The sequence below is a fragment of the Chiloscyllium plagiosum genome, chromosome 1, assembly GCF_004010195.1.
Source record: "Chiloscyllium plagiosum isolate BGI_BamShark_2017 chromosome 1, ASM401019v2, whole genome shotgun sequence".
Classification (NCBI taxonomy): Eukaryota; Metazoa; Chordata; class Chondrichthyes; order Orectolobiformes; family Hemiscylliidae; genus Chiloscyllium; species Chiloscyllium plagiosum.
In genome coordinates this window covers 103,467,470-103,488,162 of record NC_057710.1, presented here as the reverse complement: position 1 = coordinate 103,488,162, position 20,693 = coordinate 103,467,470, and the positions used below count along the sequence as shown (strand labels likewise).

Sequence of the window (20,693 nt, the reverse complement as noted above, 5' to 3'; positions counted from 1 at the left end):
CTAAATCAGTTACTTTTGCTAAAAGCCATACTAAAATCGAACAGTAACATAACTAGCCTGCACCAGCAGCACTGAAAACAAAAAAAGCAATGCACTCAGCAGTCCAACAGTGCCTTCCACCGAACTCAAAGATAGCTGCCCAGAAATATTTACGCATTTTTGTGGAGCAGCTTTTCTTTTCCCTGATGGCAGTTTAAACTCATATCAATATCTAGGCATTTGACAGCATTTTATATTATGTGGAAATTTGACATTCCAAAAATATAGAATTAGTTTTCAAAGTCAGCAAGAGCATTTAGCTGTAGTTCTGAAATTTGGCTGATGCTTAAAACCCAGACACACCTCATTCAACGAGATGTAACTTTTCAATTATTTTTACATTAAAGTAACTGTAAAATGGAAGTTTTCATCACTGACCTGTATTTTTGCAGTAATGGTAGTCCACAGCCAACTTTACTGTCATTGCTCTACTGAAACCAGCAACAACTTTGGAAGTTTGTATATGTACAGATAAATGTAGAAATCCAAACATTGGTGTCAAGGATTCTATGATATTCCAGACGTTGTGGTGTTGAAGACCTATGGCAGCTCCCCACAGAGTGCAATCCCTGAGCAATCAATTAAATGTATCATACAAAACCAATCTGGAAACATTTGATAGGATAATGCCGCTTCATATCAAAAGTAAGTATCTCAAGTGACCTTGTAGACTAGGTTGGCCTAATATTGTATCCCAAACTTAGTGAACTTAGTTGACTCTATTAAGGTCTTACAGTTGGTTTAAACACCTATAGAATGACAGGGAATCATATTTTTGGTGATATCTGGTGATCCTTGCATGACATCAGCTTGGAAATAAAATTGAGTTTTTATTTAATGTTCCCCCGACAGTCACGTAGTACACCATCATTTCTACTAAGACACACCAGAAATTAAGACTGCCTCTTGGGAATGGCACAAGATAGCATGCTCTGCTCAATAAAATTGTGCCCCAGCAAGGAGTCAACATCTTCATAAAGGAGAATATTGATCAAGATAAATGATGTAGTCGTAAAATATTTCATGGAAAGTGTTTACAATTGTGTGTACCTGAATTATGGAAGTAACTAAAATCAGATATTAAACAATATATTAAAATGAGTTTGTTGTCTGAAGTGAATAATGGCCCAAATGAACTTGCTCACCTAGTATACTTTCCGTAATTTTTGCAGATACATGGATAAATATGTTTTGTCTATTGCTTAAAATAAGTGTGTTACAATGCAATAATAAATGTGAGATAACAAAATGAATCTTAATTATTTGTGTGTCTGTAAGAATTTTACTGAATCAGGAACACAAATGCAAAAACCACCTTTACATCTTACTGAGTTACTTCAGCATTGAGTATATCTGCAAAGGTCCGAAATCCTCAATTTTTCCTCAATCATTAGAAATGCAGTGAGGCAGGTTTTACAATCACAGAGTATCATTTTCTAGAAATAAAGTCAGTGAAAGGAAAAGAAGTCAGGAACCTCCATCTTTTATGTGGAAATTCAGAATGGTCCCTTGTCGCTATTTTGGGAAGCGAGAGTGTTTACCATTTCAGCTCAAGAGAGGTTTTGTGAAACTTATTAAGAAAGCAACGTTATGTTCCTATTCCCATATTTGCAGAGTCACTAAGGGGTCCAAGAATTAAAATAAAAACAGAAGCACTGGGATTTATAAACATGAATTAGATTAATTTGTCCTCTTTGTGCGATGCCAGCATGGAAGTTTGGCTACTTTAAGAAGTGATGCGAGCTTCTTTACAGAAATGACCAATGTTGAATGACTAATATGTAGATCTATAGCACTACGATGTATAGCAAATCGCTATTGCCTTTTCTTTCCGATCAGGAATTTCAGAATCCATGTTTCGGTGTTTATGTTGTATTTCTCATTGTGGGGAACCATGCCACAAACTTCATTTCTTAGCTACTAACTCCATCCTTGATTACATATCCTTTTGACAAAATTTTGGAACTCCTTTCCATTAAATTTAGATAAGTTCAATAAAGGTTGAGGGATCCATCCACACCAGATTACTATACAAATGGCAATGCGGATAATTAACCATGATTCTGCGACAAGAGCAAAATAAATACAAATTTTGTTCTCATTAATTCAGATCTAATAGGTCTAACCATTGAAACAGGAGAGGGACCTAAAAGAAAGGCACAAGTAATAGCAGATTTGTTTAATTCATTTGAGATTTCCTATTCAAGAGTTCTACACAATATCCATTTGTAAATAAAACGAAGTGTTGGAAAATTCAGGATATCTATACAGAAAGTAACAGGGTTAATATCTAAAGTCCAATATGACTCTTCTTCAGAACTACAGTTTTGTTTTGGTGCATGCTTTCCCATCACCATGTACAAGTCTACTTCTAAATATTGATTAATATGATGATTGCAATAGCTATCTACATCTTCGTCTGGGTAGAAATGAAAATGGAATTATAAAAGGTCAAATAGATGGAATACAATGTGGGAAAATATGAGGTTATGCACTTTGGCAGGAAAAATAGTAGCTATTATTATATTACTATTTAAATGGAGAAATACTGCAGAAAACTATAGAAGAGAGGGATTTGGGAGTGATTGTGAACAAATCTCAAAAAGGTAGCCGACAAGTTCAGCAGGTAATAGGGAAAGCAATGGAATGTTGACCTTTATTTCAAAGAAAGTAGAGTATCAGATTGGGAAGTCTTACCAAAACTAAACAAGGCATTAGGCAGCCCACAGCTGGAATACTGTGAACAGTTTTGGATTCCTGATTTAAGGAAACATGTACTGGCATTGGAGGCAGTCCAGACAAGGTTCACTTGGCTGATTCTTGCTATGCTGAGTCTGTCTTATAAGGAGATTTTGAGTAGGTTGGGCTTATACTCAGTTTACAAGAATAAGAGGCAACCTCATCGAAATATACAAGATTCTTAAAGAACTTGACAGGTTAGATATGGTAAATTTGCGGGAGAGTCTACGATCAGAGATTATAATCTCAGAATAGGAGTTCCATTTTAAAACAGAGATTAGGAAGAATTTATGGTCGGAGGATTGTGAATTTGTGGAATTCTTTACCACAGAGGGCTGTTGAGGCTCTGTAATTTAACTACATTCAAGGCTGAGATCGGCAGTTTTTTAATCAGTAAAGGAATCAAGGTGCATGGGGTAAAGGCAGGAAAGTGGAGTTGAGGATCATCAGATCAGACCAGTGATTTAATTGAATTGTAGGTTGGCTTGATGAACTAAATGGTCTTCTTCTGCTCCTTCATCTCATGGTCTAAAAAATGTTAATATTTCATATAATCTTCCATTAGCATTTGTAAAGTTCAAGTTGATGAAAGGTGGCACTGAAAATAATAATCTTTGACGAATCATCTGTGCATTGTAGGTTTCCAGCACTTCATGTGCTTATCAAGTTTTTAAAAAATTCTTTTGACTAATCAGCTGCAAATATTTGATTAACTCATAACAATACTGCTTGTAGTGTGGATCTGCACATCTCATTATGTAGCCAAGAGTGAGAGTGCACCTAATCTACCAAATAGTACAATTGGTGGAAATTTATTCCATTAGGGTCTACTGCATTAGTACAGACTGTGGTATTTCAATTTAGGAATTACAACGTTATTATAAAAACTGCTAAGTCTGTCCCTGTATATATGAGAGAATTGCTTAATAAGGATGTGCCATTTTACTATAATTAATTGCTTCAATTAAAGTTTGCCACATTGCTGTAGATTAGAATATTCCTTTTAAAGTCTAAATGGTTGAGACTATATGACTATACAACCTATATGACCATAGGTGAGACATTGCTGCTGGTGTTCTACCATAAGGAATTGTTGCAGCAAGAACTGCTTTGGATTCAGTGCACGCCGTGTACTTCAGCACAGTAATGTGTTTTCAGAATTCAACAGCTGCCTTGGCTATCAAATGGAATGGTTACAAAATCTCATTTTTTTTCTTGGTACAAAGATATTTTGAAAATTCAAGGATTACCACATATGACAGCTTAAAAAAAAAATCCTTTAATCTTTCGGGGGCTAAAAAATATTGTAAATATATTGTGCATAAAACAAATCAATCATGGGCTTAAGTATTGGGAACAGAATAATAATACACAGAACCAGACTACAAAATGTGCCACATATGTTCGCATTGACCTGGGAAAGATATAATAGAGAAGACAGTAAGTTGATTGTGTGTTTGCTGCTGTACTTTAAGTAGTCCCATCTTGTGGTGAAATTGAATGAAAAATGACAGTGTTGTAATATGGCTCAGGTGTCTTAGTAGCTTCAACCATTGATTCTCACCATAGTGATTCCAGTTTAAATTGCTGCTTACTCAGACAAAGTGAGGTTAACTGCTGCAGTCAGAAGAGTCACTCTGGAATTAAAAAAAAATCCAGCAGCCACAAAAATATTGACAGGTAATGAAAATTAATAAAATGCATTTTGAATGAATTATATAAAATTATTGACAGCCAGAATGGTGTTTGAGCCCACACACCCAGCAGTTTTGTCAAGTTGGTTCCCTTCAGTTCCCTTCAGTGCTAAACTCTATCAGAGGGCTTCAAGGACATGTCACCTGTCATGGGACTGATGGGAAATACTACAGGCACATCTCAGGCTGCTAGGAAATAACCTCAGGCTGTTCTAACAGGAAAACATATCACATTTTCTCCAGAAGCAATCCATGTGTGGTTGTTGACAAAAATGAACTTGTGAAACTATTGTCTACAACTGAGAACATTGAATTGTTTGTATTGAACTGAGTCCACTCTAAATAAATACTATCTATGTGTTGCTTTGATACTGTGAATGGGTCAGGTCAACTTGCCCAGTACCAATGATCAGGAATATTAGATTTATCATACTATTGGTTTGATGTACGCGAGAAGAAAACATGTTTTAAGTGATATTGTGATATAAAGATCATTTTATGTATCTAAATCATATATATGCAACATATATGTGTTATATTTACAGTGAATTTTTTGATGGTTATATTATAGGGGGTAGAAAGTCCCCACGATGCAGATAGGAAGCTCTACTCCTTAATAATGCAGGTCAGCTCTTTTTCTTTTCAACACCCAGTCATGAATAAAACTTTAATGTTTTCTTGAATTCAGTTACTGTGGCAAAATGGAGATGAGAATAGAAATTAATGTTGGCAATTGTATCTCATGAAATCCAAATGTTCTTGTACCAATTTATACTGTTTGCTGTTTTAACAAGAGGGGTTAACACCTTGTGTATATTTAATAGATTAAGGCTTCCAGGGAAGCAGAGAATTGAGATGCACTAAGATAAGACCATAAGATGTAGGTGCAGATGTAGGCCATTCAGCCCATCAAGTCTTCTCTGTCCTTCAATGAAATTAATGCTAATCCGCTGACCTGACTGCACTTCCTTATCTTTTCCCTATAACCCTTGATTCCCTTACTGATTAAAAATCTGACTGTCTCAGCCTGGAATATGCTTAATGTCCCAGCCTCAAAAGATCTGTGCGGTAATGAATTCCGATGACCCATTCCCCTCTGAGAGAAAAAAAAAATTCCTCCTCATCCCTGTCTTAAATGTGTGATCCCTGATTTTGAGATTATGCCATGTGATTGTAGAAACTCTGACAAGGGGAAACAACCTTTCTAAATCTATCTTTCCAAGTCTCCTAAGAATCATGTACGTTTCAATAAAGATGCCTCTATATTCTTTTATATTCCTATAAATCTAGTCAACCTAGCCTCTTACCTAGTGTCAGCCTAGTGAACCTTCTCTGGACTATCTCCAATTCCATTGCATCTTTCCTAAGATAAGGGGACCAAAACTGTTCACAGTATTCCAGCTGTGGTCTGACTATTGCCTTTTTGGGTTTTCATAAAACCTCCATACTTTTATAGGTTGTTCTCTTTGAAATAAAAGTCAACATTCCATTTGCCTTCCCAAATACCCATTGAACTTGGATACTTGGTTTTTTGTGACTCATGAATGAGGACTTTCAAATCCCTGTGTTCTGTAGTTCTTCAGTCGACTTTCTCCATTTAAATAATATTCAACTCCTCTGCTCCTCCTGCCAATATGCATAACCTCATATTTTACCACATTATATTCTTTCTCCCAAGTGTTTTTGCCAAGGTGTCTGGCCTGTCTATGTCTTTGCAGACTCTTTGTGTCATCCTCACTACTTGCCTTCCCATTTTTTTGTGTGTTAACCACAAATGTGGTTAAATTACATTCACTTTCCTCGTTGATGTCATTAATATATCCCTATGGCACACCACTAGTTACAGGCTCCTGGTCTGAAATACCCCCTTATCCCAACTCTCTATTAGTTAGAAAATCCTCTAACTATTGCTCATATTCTGCCTCCAACACATATTATTAAGTAGCAGAATGTGTGGTGTCATCTCTTAAGACGTGTTAAATCACCACTAGTTATCCCTCTCTGATAAGAGTGGAGACCTATAGTCTTCTGGGATTTCTTTTGCATTATCAAAATCCAAATATATTAATCAATTGTTTCCCCTTTATCCTCCTTTTCACCTCCTCAAGGAATTCTGGCAAATTTCCCTTCACAAATCAATGCTGATTCTGATCAAATTAAACATCACTAAATGTTCTACTATTACATCCTTTGTAATAGACTGTAACATATTTGCAATAACATATTATGCTAACTGCATATTTACTTTTTTTCTCTCTTTTTAAATAAATTGTTCATTGGCAGTTTTCAGTCCTCTCGGACTTTTTCAGAATCTAAGGATTCTTTGAAGATTCCTATCAGTCCATCCACTGTCTCTGAAGCCACTCCCTTTAATATCTTATGGCTGCATTCCATTACGTTCAAGGGACCTATCAGTCTTTAACCCCATATGTTGCACTCGCATTCTCCTTTAGCAATAGTTATTCTATTTATTTCCAGTCCTTTTGTCTCTTGACTATTTAGTAATTTCAGAATGCTAGTAGTGTCTTCTACTGTGAAGACTGATGCAAAGTATTTGTGAAATTCTCTGCTATTTCCTGGTTCTTCATTATTATTTGCCCCATCCTTGTTTTCTCAGGGGCCCAATACTAGTAATCTTTGCTACATTATATTTTATTTCTTTCAATCTGATGACATCCTAAACTTACCTGGTTAGCAATTGTTGGCTTATCATCTTCTTAGAATCATTCTTCCTCACTGGAATATGTATTTGCTGTGAGCCATGAATTCTTTTCTTAAATGTCTACCTTTGTTCCTCAACCATTTTTGCTGCTGAATTCCTTTTCCTACTCTGTCCAGCCTGTTCTGCCCTCATTCCTTCGTAACTACCATTATTTAACCTTAGCACAGCTGTTTCTGACCCAAGTTCCTCCCTTTCAAACTGAATGCTAAATTCTACCATGTAATCTTCATTGTTTCCGAGGGGATCTTTCAGACTGACATCATTTATGTAAATGCCTGATAGCACCATTCGAGATCCAAAATAGCCTGATCTCAGTTGGATCCACAACATATTGTCCAAGAAAACTGTTTTGAATACAGTCTATGAATTCTTCCTCATATCTTTATCTGCTAATCTTGCTATCCTAATCTAAATTAAAATTAAAGTAATCCGTGATTAATGTAGTGCCTTTGTTACATACCCTCATTATCTCCTGATTTATTCTCTGTTCTACCATATAACTATAACAGAGGAACCCCGCTTATCCGAATGAGATGGGCGGGCAGTATTTCTTTCAGATAATTAATTATTTGGTTATCTGATTCAATGCTTCTCCTCTGGGGCTCGGAGTTTTCTGAAGTTTCCGTTTTCCTTGCTCTGTCTGCCTTTCACCCTCTCTCTGTCTCAGGGTTTGTTTCTGAGCAGACACACACTTGTGTGTAAGGGATCTGCAGCATGACTGAAACCTCCCGCCCCCGCCCCCATCAGTTCAAAGGGAGACACACAGCGAGCACTTGCTATGTCTGCTCCAACTTCAGGAGACTAGTTAGCAGAACACTGCATGCAAGCACTCGCCTCAGCCCCCATCCACCTACCACCAATCTGCCCCCACCCCCTGTATGCCCCTGCACCCCCATCTGCCTCCCCAACCTCCAGTGAAGCCGGATTGGACACCAACAGCAAGACTTGCTGCCTTTCAGGGGTGAGTCTCAAAATAGTGCGCGCGTGTGCGCGCGCGCACTCACAGACACACACACACAACTTTTATTGCAACATTTTGACAAGTTCCACCTTTGTCCTGTAAAGAGCAGTGTTGCAGAGATTATCTGGAGAAGGGGGTTTTAGGGTACACCCCTGTACAGAACTCTAGGGAAAGTGTGGGGAGAGAGAGAGTGCAAGCAGTCAGTCATTTAGAGACCGTGCCTGGACTCCCATCGATGCCCAGGCCTGTTTTCGGCAGCATTTCAGTGAGCCGAATTCATTTTTAATCACTGGAAACAAAAGACGTAATGACTATTGGAAACACCTCTTTGATATAATGTTTCTATCAGGACCTTGAGATCTTCTTCGCTAATCCAAAATTTGGATAATTGATATTCAGATAATCGAAGTTCCTCTGTATTAGGAAGCCTGTACACTACTCTTAACAAGTTATGGATTCTATATCTTCTAATTTCAGAATCATTTCTTGCTATCCTACTTACATCATTTCTACCAACAGAGCTACCCCACCAACTTATCCTACCTCTCTGTCCTTTTGAAAATTCACATACCCTTAAATATTTCGTTCTCAGCTTTGATCTCCTTGTAACCATGTCTCCGTAAAGGGTATAAAATCAGACTGATTAATCTGTAGTTGTATCGTTAATTCATCTACTTTGTTCAGAATACTCTGCAGATTCAAGCCAAGTGCCTTTTTTACCACTTTTAAAATCATTTTTTTCACCCTTTGACCCTATTTACTGTTTCTTTTCCATATTTGTATTCTCTGGCCCTTCCTGTCCCACTCTGCGAATCGTTATCCAAATATCTACCCTGTAATGTTACACTTTTTTTTTGTTTTGCAAGTGAAATAACTACACAGATATCAGTATCTGATCACCAAGTCACCCTTTATTTACATGTGCACGGTACATCTGCTAAGGCCAGCCGATCCCTACACTGAGGAGACCTTCTGAATCTCCTGTCTCCAGGGCTCCCTGGTTGGCCAAGTTAACAAGTCCAATCAAGGATCTTATAGTCAATGAGATCCACCTCACTCTGGTTCCAATCACTACAGTAAACCTAAGTTTGCCTTCAATTAGTTTAAAGTCCATTCAATTCACTGCGGCACTAGCATGAGCATAGTTCAAGTGAAGCCTATCCCATCAGAACTTATGAGAGTGCCCCATGATCTGAAAGCCATTCCTCCCACGCTAATTCAAGATGGGGATATTTTGGCTCAATTGCACTGTTGATTCAAATGTACATAATATGTTTTTAATTTGCTTCAGTGAAAATCAAAAAGCTGCACACCTAATCAAGTAAAAGTATTTTATTACTAATGATTAAAATCGCCCCGTTAGATAGCTATTTGATAATATCACCAGTTGTACTTTTTTCTCTAAGAATGGTTGACCACAATTGGATTGAATTTTATTATTGGATTACTAATTCTACGATATAGGATATTGATTATTCAGACTTCTCTACAAAACATTCCAACTGATGCTGGTAAATGTTTAACATCTGTACACCAAAAATTCCAAGTAGAATGAGAATTTATAGACCTGAGACATAAACGTAATGATAAAAATACCTACTATGAAAAAGAAGCTCAATTGTGTATATGTCCATGTCATCAAAATTAATGAGTACTGTTTTATTTTTAGTTAAAAATCACACAACACCAGGTTATAGTCCAACAGGTTTAATTGGAAGCACAATAGCTTTCGGAGCGATGCTCCTTCATCAGGTGGTTTATTTTTAATTTGAAATGAAGAGATTTCAGTGCATGATTTATTTGGATTGTCTGAACAAAGAAAAATAATTTTAATTGTGTATCTTTCCAAGTTATTAATTAGCTAACTAGTACAATCCAGTAAATATTAAGTGGATGATTGTATTTATTAATGTATAACTTCATGTTACAAGCTGTACTGCGATGAACACAAATCAGTATAAGTTACTTCAGTCTACATACTTTTACATTTCAATAGCATTTTTCTTCAAGTATAGTTCTAGCAAACTATTAATTAACAGGCAATAGTGCAACCATATGCATGCTTTGCATTAATATGTTTTGGAATCAAATTTTACATCAAAAGTGACAGTCACGTAATAGCATCAAACTTATAGATGTTGGTTGCAATAAATTATCAAGGAAAATGAAGGTATGATTACTAATACTGATACAGTATTTCTAATCAGTAGAAATATCAAGCTCTCTGTAGCTCCATGTTATCAATTTGAAATTTTATTTTTAAAACAAAAAAAATCCAGTTTTCAGTTTTAATGTCCCTCTCAGTTTTGTTTTTCCTTGTGCCATTTTTCTTTCTCCTCCAAAATAACTATACAGTTGATACGCTCCAAAATACAGCGGTGGAGCCAGCTAATGGAATGGTACTCATTCTCTGATTTTCTGTTCCTTTGATTTTCTCTTTCTCTTTGTGAAGACATACATTGGATAATGCAATAATACTGAAGAGTGGATTTTATTTTTAAATTACGTTCAAGTACAATGTCCGTAGATCATGTGCACATTGCCCCGACATCAACTCTGTGTCACCGAGATAATCATACTGGTTCCTCTCTGTTTATATATTATAGCAGTAATATCGAGTGTCTGTCTTCACTTAAGCTTCTGGTATCCACAGTGAATTTTCTACACTCTGGTAGTAAAAGAAGAGCATTGCATTCCATGTTTATCTCAGTGTGCTGGCATGCTTAGGTGAAACTGTCTTTGCGGAGTCACAGAGACAAAACTGTGCACCAAGGAATAGTACATTTAGTTACTTTCATTGGAAATTTCCTCGTGAAGTCTCGTAACCATTTGCTATAGCTTCAGAAAAATGACTAAACGTTCACTGAAGTGCAATGGGCAGTTGGAAGAGCTTCAGGGGAAATTTATGATGGTGGATTGCTGTAGGATCTCTCTATTATGCATTTAGGAAGATAGTGATGCAGGTAGATTTTTTAAAATAATTAAGTCACCTGTACTGTTCTGATTTTGTTAAGATTCAGTAATTAATAATTGTAGGAATATTATATTAAAATGCTTCAAAATACTTCACGCAATTGGTTTTTTTAGAATGTAATGTTTATAACTAAAGTACCTGGTGAAGTGACAACACAGGATAAAATGCATGCCAAGCAGTATGAGTGGCAACAGATAGACAGTGCCAAGTGATTGCACAGTCAAACTCTATAGTCCTGCCACATCCAGTTGTGAGTGGTGGTGGACAATAAAATAAAACAGGAGGAGGAAGCTCCACCAATGACCTCAATGTCACTGCTGGGAAGCCCAGCCCCTCAATGCAGGCCGAAGCTATTGCAAGTATGTTAAGCCATAAGTGCAAGGTTGACTATCAATCGTAATCTCCTTTCAAGGTCCGCAGCATTACAGATGCCAACCTTCAGTCAATTCAGTTCACTTCATCTCAAGAAATCGTTGAAGATACTGAATATTGAAAACACTTTTGGTCCTGATAACATCTTGGCAACTGAGCCGAAAATCCATGCTCCAAAAAAGGTTGTGCCTCTATACAGGCTGTGATAGTGTTAAAATGCTAGCATCTACCTAACATTACGCAAAATTGCCAGAATATATCCTATCTATAAATATAGCAGGACAATGAGCTGGAAGGTTCATTTTCAGATGTTTCATCACCAAACTAGGTAACATCTTCAGTGAGCCTCTGGATGAATAAGAGCTGATAATTCCTGCTTTCTATTTATATGTTTGGGTTTCTTAGGGTTGGTGATGTCATTTCCTGTTGTGATGTCATTTCCTGTGGTGATGTCATTTCCTGTTCCTTTTCAGAGGGGGTAGTAAATCGAGTCCAAGTCAATATGTTTTTGGATCCGGTTGGAATGCCATGCTTCTAGGAATTCTCATGTATGTCTCTGTTTGGCTTGTCATAGGATGGATGTGTTGTCCCAGTCGAAGTGGTGTCCTTCCTCATCTGTATTTAAGGATGATGTACATGAACATCAACTAGCCACAAAATGACATGACCCTCTCTCACTAATATCCTTATATACAGATGAGGAAGGACACCACTTCGACTGAGACAACACATTCATCCTAGGACAAGCCAAACAGAGACACGCACAAGAATTCCTAGTAGCATGGCACTCTAACCGGAACTCTATCAACAAACACATTGACATAGACCCGATTTACCACCCTCTGAGAAACAGAACAGGAACTGACATCACCATGGGAAGTGACATCACCAACCATAAGAAACCCAAACATATAAATAGAAAGCAGGAATCATCAGCAATAATTTGTCCAGAAGCTCACCGAAGATGTTACCTAGTATGGTGATGAAAATCTGAAAATGAACCTTCCAGCTCAGCGAGCAAATCGACATTCAGAACCTCAACCTGAGCTACAAATGTTCTCAAAACTCGCTAATAGCAGGACAAATCCAACCTGGCCAATAAGCACCCCACCAAACTACTCATAAACATCTCCAAAGTTATCGATAGTTGTTGTCGTTAGTGCTGCCAAGAATTACAGAATTGTTACAGCACAGAAGGAGGCCATTCAGTCCATCAATCTTTTATTGGCTGTTCATATTCATACAGATCTACAGCACAGAATAATGCCATTCAGCCTATGCATTCACGCTGGACAAAAACAACCACACAACTATTCAATTCCCATTTTCCACTTGGTGGCGTAAGTGAACATCGTACTACTTCTTAAATGTTATGTGGGTTTCTGTCTCAACTACCCCATCAAATGGTCAACATACTTCAAATGAGCATCATTTTCTCCTGCTTTTTCCCTATACCCTTGTACATTATTGCTAAGTAAATAACCACCCAATTTTACCTTAAATGCCTCAACTGAACCTACCTCAACAACATTTCCAAGCTGTGCATTCCATCTCTAACTACTCACTGTGCAAGTAAAGTTTTTTTTGCACCATCCTTTCTTCTTTTGCATATCACTTTAAATCTGCCCCCTCTCATTGTTCTTCCTTTTACAAGCAGAAATAGTTCTTTACTCTATCCAACCCACTCATGGTTTTTGAAAACCTGTAACAGATCTCTTACTTGGTTTCTTCTGTCCAAATTTCATCAAAATACCCTCATAATTGAAGTACTTGCTCAGCAATAATCTGCTCATTGATACTAAGTTTGGCTTCCAGCAGTACCACTCAGCCTCTGACCCCAACACATCCCTTGTCTAAATATGAACAAAATGATGGTAATTGAGAGTGATTATCATTGATACCAAGGCAATATATAATAATGTGTGGCATGACTGGCAAATCTGAAGTCAATGGGAATCAAGGTGGAAATCATTCCACTGGTTGGCTTTATACCTAGCACAAAGGAAGATGATCATGGTTGTTGGAGGTCAGTCATCTCATTGCATTAGAGGTTTCTCAAGGCAGTGTACTCAACCTAACCATCTTCAGCTGCTTCATCAGTTACCTTTTTTTCATTGTGTGGTCATGGGGCTGGGAATGTTTGCAGGTCATTGCATAATGTTCAGCACCATTCACATCCCCTCACACCACAGAAATACCACGGAAAGATTGTCTCCAACAAAACAGAATTTAGTATCACTATTCAATGGTATTACTATCATTGAATCTCTCATGATCGATATTCTGTGAGTTACCATGGCCAGAAACCGAACTGAATCTGCCAATGTGACAACAAGAATAGGTCAGATGATCGGAACTTTGCAGCAAGTAATGTATCTTCTCACTTCATAAAACCTATTTATCATTTATAAGTCAGGAGTGTTGCGCAACTTCCACAGCTCATATCTTGTACATCCACTCTAAAAATCTGGAGCCTGGAAGGTCTGGTCCTTTGTGTTTATTCTGTAGTGATCTTCATTTGGTTAATGTTCAGCTTTAGGGAATTGACTAATTTCTGAATTGCATTATTGATAATATTGTATATCTGTGACCATAGGATAGTTTGGTAATTTTGGTGATTTGTAAGCGTGCACGGAATGGCAATCAATGCAACACAATGTTGAATTGCAATGTTGTTTTGCTATCAAGTAGCTCCTGGATGTTTCAGCTCTGTTAAACCCAAAAACTAAATTAAATTAAAATGAAACATTTTCTGTGATAAAGAAATAAATAACTTTTCTTGTGCCATATTAATGTTTGACTGAATGCCACTTTGGTTTTTCATTTCAGTTATGCTCTGGTAAATTGCTGTCACCATATAACATTTCAGTGTGATTTACGAAAGCATCAAGCAGAAGCCATCAATTCTAGATTTTCATTTTAAAAAGCTGGACAGTGTAGAGGTTGCTGGGGTGTGGTGGAGTTGGGTGGAGGGTGTAGTGGGATATTTCAAATTTGTATATTCTGTTGGTGCTTGATTAGGTCCATGGATATCCTGTTCCTTTCAGCAAATAAAATTAAAAGGAAAACATACAAGATGGGTCAGACATCAAGGGAGGATTTTGAGTAGTCTCTGAACTCAGCATCATATAAACAATTTACTCTGCTTCTGAAAGCTGGATGATTCTGAATGGCTTTCCAGCTGAAGTGTGATGTCATGATTGCTAAGGTGAGGCAACAATTTCATCAGTTGACAAATCACTCTGTTAATAATATTTGTCATGTTTCACTTTAATAAAATAACTTCCAGTAAAAAGGTAAACAACTGACAATTTTATTATTTTATCAGAAGCTGTAAAATACTTGCAGTTTTATTTATCCATTAGGGTCATACACCTTGTGTGTATTTCATATGAAATCAGGAGTCCATGCTGAATGATTTGGAACATTAGTGACAGAGTAAAGCTTGAACTGAATAGGAATTTATTTCAAGGACAAAGTGTTGCCTACACAGTGCATAATATAAACTTGCTTATGATATAATATAATGTTGCTAGCACTTATAATTGTAAACAAAATTCAAAAATATATAAAGCATGCATTTTTGAAGAAGGTATTTGATAAAAAGGATTTCTGTGCTACATTTTGAAAAACTTCAATTTCATAAAACTTAACTGATAAAATATGGATCAAGGTGAGACCTCTAATCAGTGCCCAGGCTTATACACAGTCCATCTCCGAACATTAGCCTTTTTAATCAGCCAGAGCCAAGGCAATGAGCATGTGATTTTGTGAACTTGCTTATAAATCAGAAAACTGTGTCCTTTGTTACTGATGGATAACTGATTGATTTATTAGTCGAGAGAGAAATAATGTAATTCCAGAATTATTCAAATTGCTTTGATTGTCTCAGCTGTTGTTTTGTCCAATGTTCGATTAAGAAAAGCTCAGCTACCGAAAAGAAGACCCAGCGAGAGTAGGGGCTAGTGGATTGTGCACCTTCTGAACCCAATGTTTTCCATCACAGCAAAACCAACAGAGGCTATCATCGTTAGAGTAAGGCTGCTGAGCCATACTAAGAGATATTTAACACAGAGTTCACCACCATGTCACAACCGATCTTATAATTCAGTAAGGCTGCAGTCAACTGGTAAGGCAGCAGCATGTTAATAACTGTGACCATTAGCTTCTTTATTCCAGGATATCCCCTGAAAGGAATTTTTATGACACAGATTTATGGAATGCAATGGAAGTGCTTTCTGACTGGATGGAAAAGAGTTTTCTATAAGTCATCTTGAGCTATACTATTGCTCCTCTGTGTCACTAACTCTTGTCAAGAAATGTAACATGAAAATGCAAGAATCATGGTGAAAGTTTACAGAATAAATAGTCTAAAGAAAGTAATGTATAATTAAACTACAAATCTTGGGAGGCAATTTATTACAGTTATTCTCTCTGCATAAACACTCACCAGTTAAACGCACCTAGGCATTTGTTCACCATCATTTCCTGTTTATTAAAATTCCAAATATGTGAAGCCAGAAAACACAGCTCCAGGCTAGTTTCAGATATTCACTAAATTATTGCTTATATTGCTGCCTAATCTCATTTCCCAGAAACGAGATGGAAATGTATTCTTCACTTTCCGACCAACTGTGGAGATCTTTAAAATGGCAGGCAAAAAGCACGTACAGAAATATCCATTTCCTAAAGAAGCTATTTTTGTCAGCAGTGGAAGGGAGTGTGAAATCCTACTTTGCAAGCAGGGCCAATTGGAATTAGTGCTCAATTCACACAGATCTACCTTTGCTGTCTAACCCACAGTGTTATGTAGTTGGAAATCCCAGTTGCCCTGGGAGCTCACAAATTGACTGTGGACCCCATGATACCTCAACCACAGGCAAGGAAACTTCTTGATTGTCGCCCGTTGCCTGCAAGACATACCTGCGATGGCGAATTAGTGCTCCTCCATGTTGAACATTGAGGGTGGCAGGGTACAAATTATATTCTGGAACTTTGATGTCCATCACCAAGATAGATTCAGCAGCACTAGTATTTACTGTGCTGCTCGAGTGCTAAAGGAAATAGCTTCTAGGCTGGATCAATGTCAGTGGTAGGGAAAAGCAAACTTGCTTTCATCCGAAGTTGGTTGTCAGCATAATTCTTTGCTCACTTCGGACTGTTTAGCAAATTATGTCCAATCACAGAATCTAAATTGACATTGGACTCTGTCCTTTGAGTTTTGCAAGTATGTGTTGTTTCGCTAGAGTCACATTGCCTGTTGTGAACAGTCAAACAGATGTTTGAGGCAATGTGCCAGTCTTTACTATGTACTAAGTACCTTGCATCATAACATACTGAAGTTCATAAACAAGATTACTCATTTGTTTGTCAGACAGAATGTCTTTTTGTTTTGGCAACAATGTTCTGTTAGTGATGAACATAATTCTTTTACCACAGCATTGTAGCTGTGTGAAACAGCTAGTTTCACTTGTTTAAATCTTTGAGAACTTACCCTTCCAGGGTAATCTCATTTATGATGTACATTTTACAGGATCAAAAGTGATAGCCTTGGGCCCCATTTGTAAAATATAAAGGAAGCAATAATCTGATCTTGGTAGCCATTATTCCATAGGGTGGTTTTTATGTGCCCTATTTTGGCGTCAAGATGCACACCTTGGTTTGAATAGCATGAAAGCTCTTCTCTCAGCAGAAGTTTCTGAATTTACAGTTTGATTCCCAGTTTATACAGGGATTTATAAAGGATTGGGAGAAGATGCCAGAGCAGTGGTAGTCACAGGACTAGTAATCCAGCACCCTGCATTAATATTCTGTCAACTTGGGTTCAGAATCCTACCATGGGGAACCAGTGTTGAAATTTGAATTCAATGAAAATTGGAATTAAAAGCATCTCATAAACAGGCATGTTGTATTAAACATCCCTTTGTAACCATTGTTGTTAAAAACCCACCTGATAGGGAAGAAAATGAATTTTCTTTGTTCGGTCTGGCCTACAGGAGACCCCAGACCCACTGCAATGTGGTTGACTCTCATCTGCCCTCTTGAAATGGCAACTCAGCTCAACCGGATTATGAGGGATGGGCAATAAATGCTGGTCCAACCATTAATACTGACATCCCATGAATGAATAAAAAAACAAATTAAATACACATTTTTAACAAACTGAAGGTGATTAAGTTGATTTAACAGCCTTACACGTTTTATGATTGGGCATTTCTTTTCACTAACTTGTATGTATGAACGAGAGTTGTTGAAGATGGGTTTTAGGTTTTTTTTTATCTTGACATAGCCCCTGAGGTCGAGCACTATGTAAAGATGGAAGCTATGAAGATATCAGGGGATGTGAGTAGGCATTGGAGTTAGGGTGATTGGGCATTGAGTTAGCATTGAAGGCACTTATTTGGAATGTAGAGGCAGTAGAAGTGGGTGGAAAACCTAATTTGTGATGAGTATGGATTAAAGCCCTCTATTGTTCCTGAAGCAGTCGGGACAAAATTCCAGAGAACCTTCTGATCAGGCCACCTTGGCACTCACTGCCGCATCCATTTGCTTTGGAGGTAGGTGGGTCCAACTGCTCCAGGGAGGAAGACTTGGCTGTAATGAAGCCCTTTAAACCAAGCTTACCTACTTCAGTGGATTTCATTTTGCAGCAATTTAGAAACATTATTATTTTGGATTTAGAATCTGATTATGATGAAGCCCACTTTTGGATTCCTCTGGATCGAATTTGTGCAGTTCTGTTTCACAGCAGTGTTGTCAGTTTGAGAACAAGATTGCCAGTTGACTGTATTTAATGCTGATTTCAAGATAATTTATTGCTGTTGAATTTTGGCTTCATCAGTTTTTTTGAAACTGACCAAACGTGTTTCACTCAATTAATAAGGAGCAGCATATATAGAAAATGGCCCACTGTATAAGAGGAGTCATGTCACAGATGGTGGGGGAGAGTGAGGGGAGTCATCTTTGGTTTTGGTTTTGGGATATTAGAGTAAAATGGGCCAAAATAAATCAGCAAGTTGTTTTTGTTTTGTTAAAGTCAGTGGAAAATAAAATCAAATAGAGTACAAACAATTTGCAATCACTGTTTTGTGTTACTATCCAAGATGAATTTCACCCCGAGTATACCCTTTTAAAAATATTTCAATATCATTTTAAAAGATAAGCATGTCATGGTGGTTGTAAAATATTCAATAATTTTAAATGTTACTTAACTCATTTTTGATCAGGTTTTATCTAAGATAATTTTGGCATTCATTGGAAAATTTAAATATTTCTTCCAACTGTCACAGATATCAAATTTTGATTGCATCCTGCAATTGACTGTCAGAGTAAGTGCAGTAATTTAGAGAAGTGCTCATTGATGCATTTAAGGCCAATCTCATTGCTTTTGCTTTTGCTTTCAGCTGATGTGAGCATTTTCAGCTCTTAGATGAGATCCACCTTTTAAAGGGAACCAGGAATACCAATGAATAATTTGTTAAATTGTAATTGCACATTAACATATACTGTGTCTGATTGATGTAAATTTTCAAGTAGTAGTATTTTCTTGTTCTTGAATGTACCTCATGTGCAAAAATGAACTTGTGTATTTGTTGACTGTTACTCAAACCATACCAACAAAATAGCGATTATGTAAAAGCCAAATGTTCAGTTTTTGTAAAGAGGGAAAATAAGCTGTATCACCAATTGACTTGTAGCGTGTCATATGTAGCATTCTTTTCATATTTTTACATGAAATGCCCAGTTTTTTTTTCATTTTAACTTGTTGTTAAGGAAGATGTACACATCCATCATTTGGTCGACATCAAACTAAGTTAAATGGCGAGCCCAATTATAGAAAAAACATTGAGTGTAGGCATTTTAAGAGTTGAATTCTTCATTTTACATATTATTTACATATTGACCAAAACATCAGAATTCTGTGATATTTTGAAATATTTTGTATTCTAGCTCATATACTATTGCATAAAACTCTGGTTATACCCTACTTGACATACTGCATTCATTTCTGAGCACTGAATCTCAGTAACAATAAATAGACCTTGAATGGTAGCAGTGTAGATTCACCAAAATGATGATAAGGTTAAAGCATTAAATTAGGAGATGTTGCATAGAGCAGGCTTGTTTTCCCATGAGTATGAGAGATTAAAGGGTGAAGATTTTAAGATGATCAAAGGAGTTGATAGTTTATCTCTGTCTGTCCTCATTTTTGCCAGTACAAGAAGCATTACCTTACAGCTAAAGCTGTGCTTTTCAAGGGTCAGGAATCACATCTTCACACAAAGGATAGTTGACATCTGGGACGCTGACTTGAAAAAGCTATTGAGGCTAAGTGATTGAACATTTTGGAACTGAAATTGCTTGATATTTATTAAGCAAGTGTTATCAAGGTTAATGAAACCAAAGTGAGTACATGAGTGAAGTTAGAGTTTAGCTATATCTAGTTGTACAGCTGAAAGGGTTTGACCGATTTGTCGAACCTTGCTTCAGTGTTACACAGAGCAATAAAGAATGAACTTTGCTTCATGCTTAATCTGCTGATATCAGTACTGGTTAATCTCAGCATTGTTGGACTCGAAGAAGTCAACTCAATGTGAGTGTCTTTGTCCCTAGTTATTATCAAGTAGCTGTACTGGAAGTGCTGTACTGAGAAAAAAAAAACTAGCCTTCGCTCTAGTTGCCCTCTTGCTCAAAGTGTTGGCTATCATTCAGGGTGCTGATAACCAATTTATTTTCTCTCTCTTGCCCTAGAGGAAGTAACATTAAATTAAAATAAACTCAGTATCCAGCAGTTTTTCCTTCATTAAAAAACTGTAAATTACCCAACTACGCTAAATGATAACTGTAAATACAAAATATTAAGCAGCATAAAATGCCTGTATTTCTTCAGTTCTAGCATATGCATACAGAAAATCATGGAAGGTGTTTAACTTTCAAAAAGAATGTTAAATAATAAACAAATTAGTCTTATATTTGTTACATACTTTGCATTAATGATTACAGTAGTAATCCTTTTAAAAAGGTATACCTTATTGGTGAAAGTGTAGATTATTGAAAACAAAAACAATCTCGATCATTATGTCATCACCTACTTTTATCTAATTATACTCATATTTAATACTATTTAAACCCATCTTTTCGTGAGATCACAATCTTCTTTTCTAGCTGGAACATTCATTATACATTGAAATA

General features: G+C 36.9%; 1 protein-coding gene across 3 annotated transcripts in view; it reads left to right on the top strand.

Annotated features, from left to right (window-relative positions):
- The window catches only part of pcdh7b (protocadherin 7b), a 391,978-nt gene that overhangs the window by 280,148 nt on the left and 91,137 nt on the right, over positions 1 to 20,693 (top strand). The window contains exon 3 of one of the 3 annotated variants that reach the window (XM_043693486.1): positions 5,044 to 5,097. The exons of the other annotated variants lie outside the window; for them this stretch is intronic. Coding sequence (XP_043549421.1) covers positions 5,044 to 5,072 — 29 coding nt within the window. The 3' untranslated portion in view covers positions 5,073 to 5,097. The remainder of the gene's footprint in view (positions 1 to 5,043; positions 5,098 to 20,693) is intronic. 3 annotated transcript variants of the gene reach the window in all.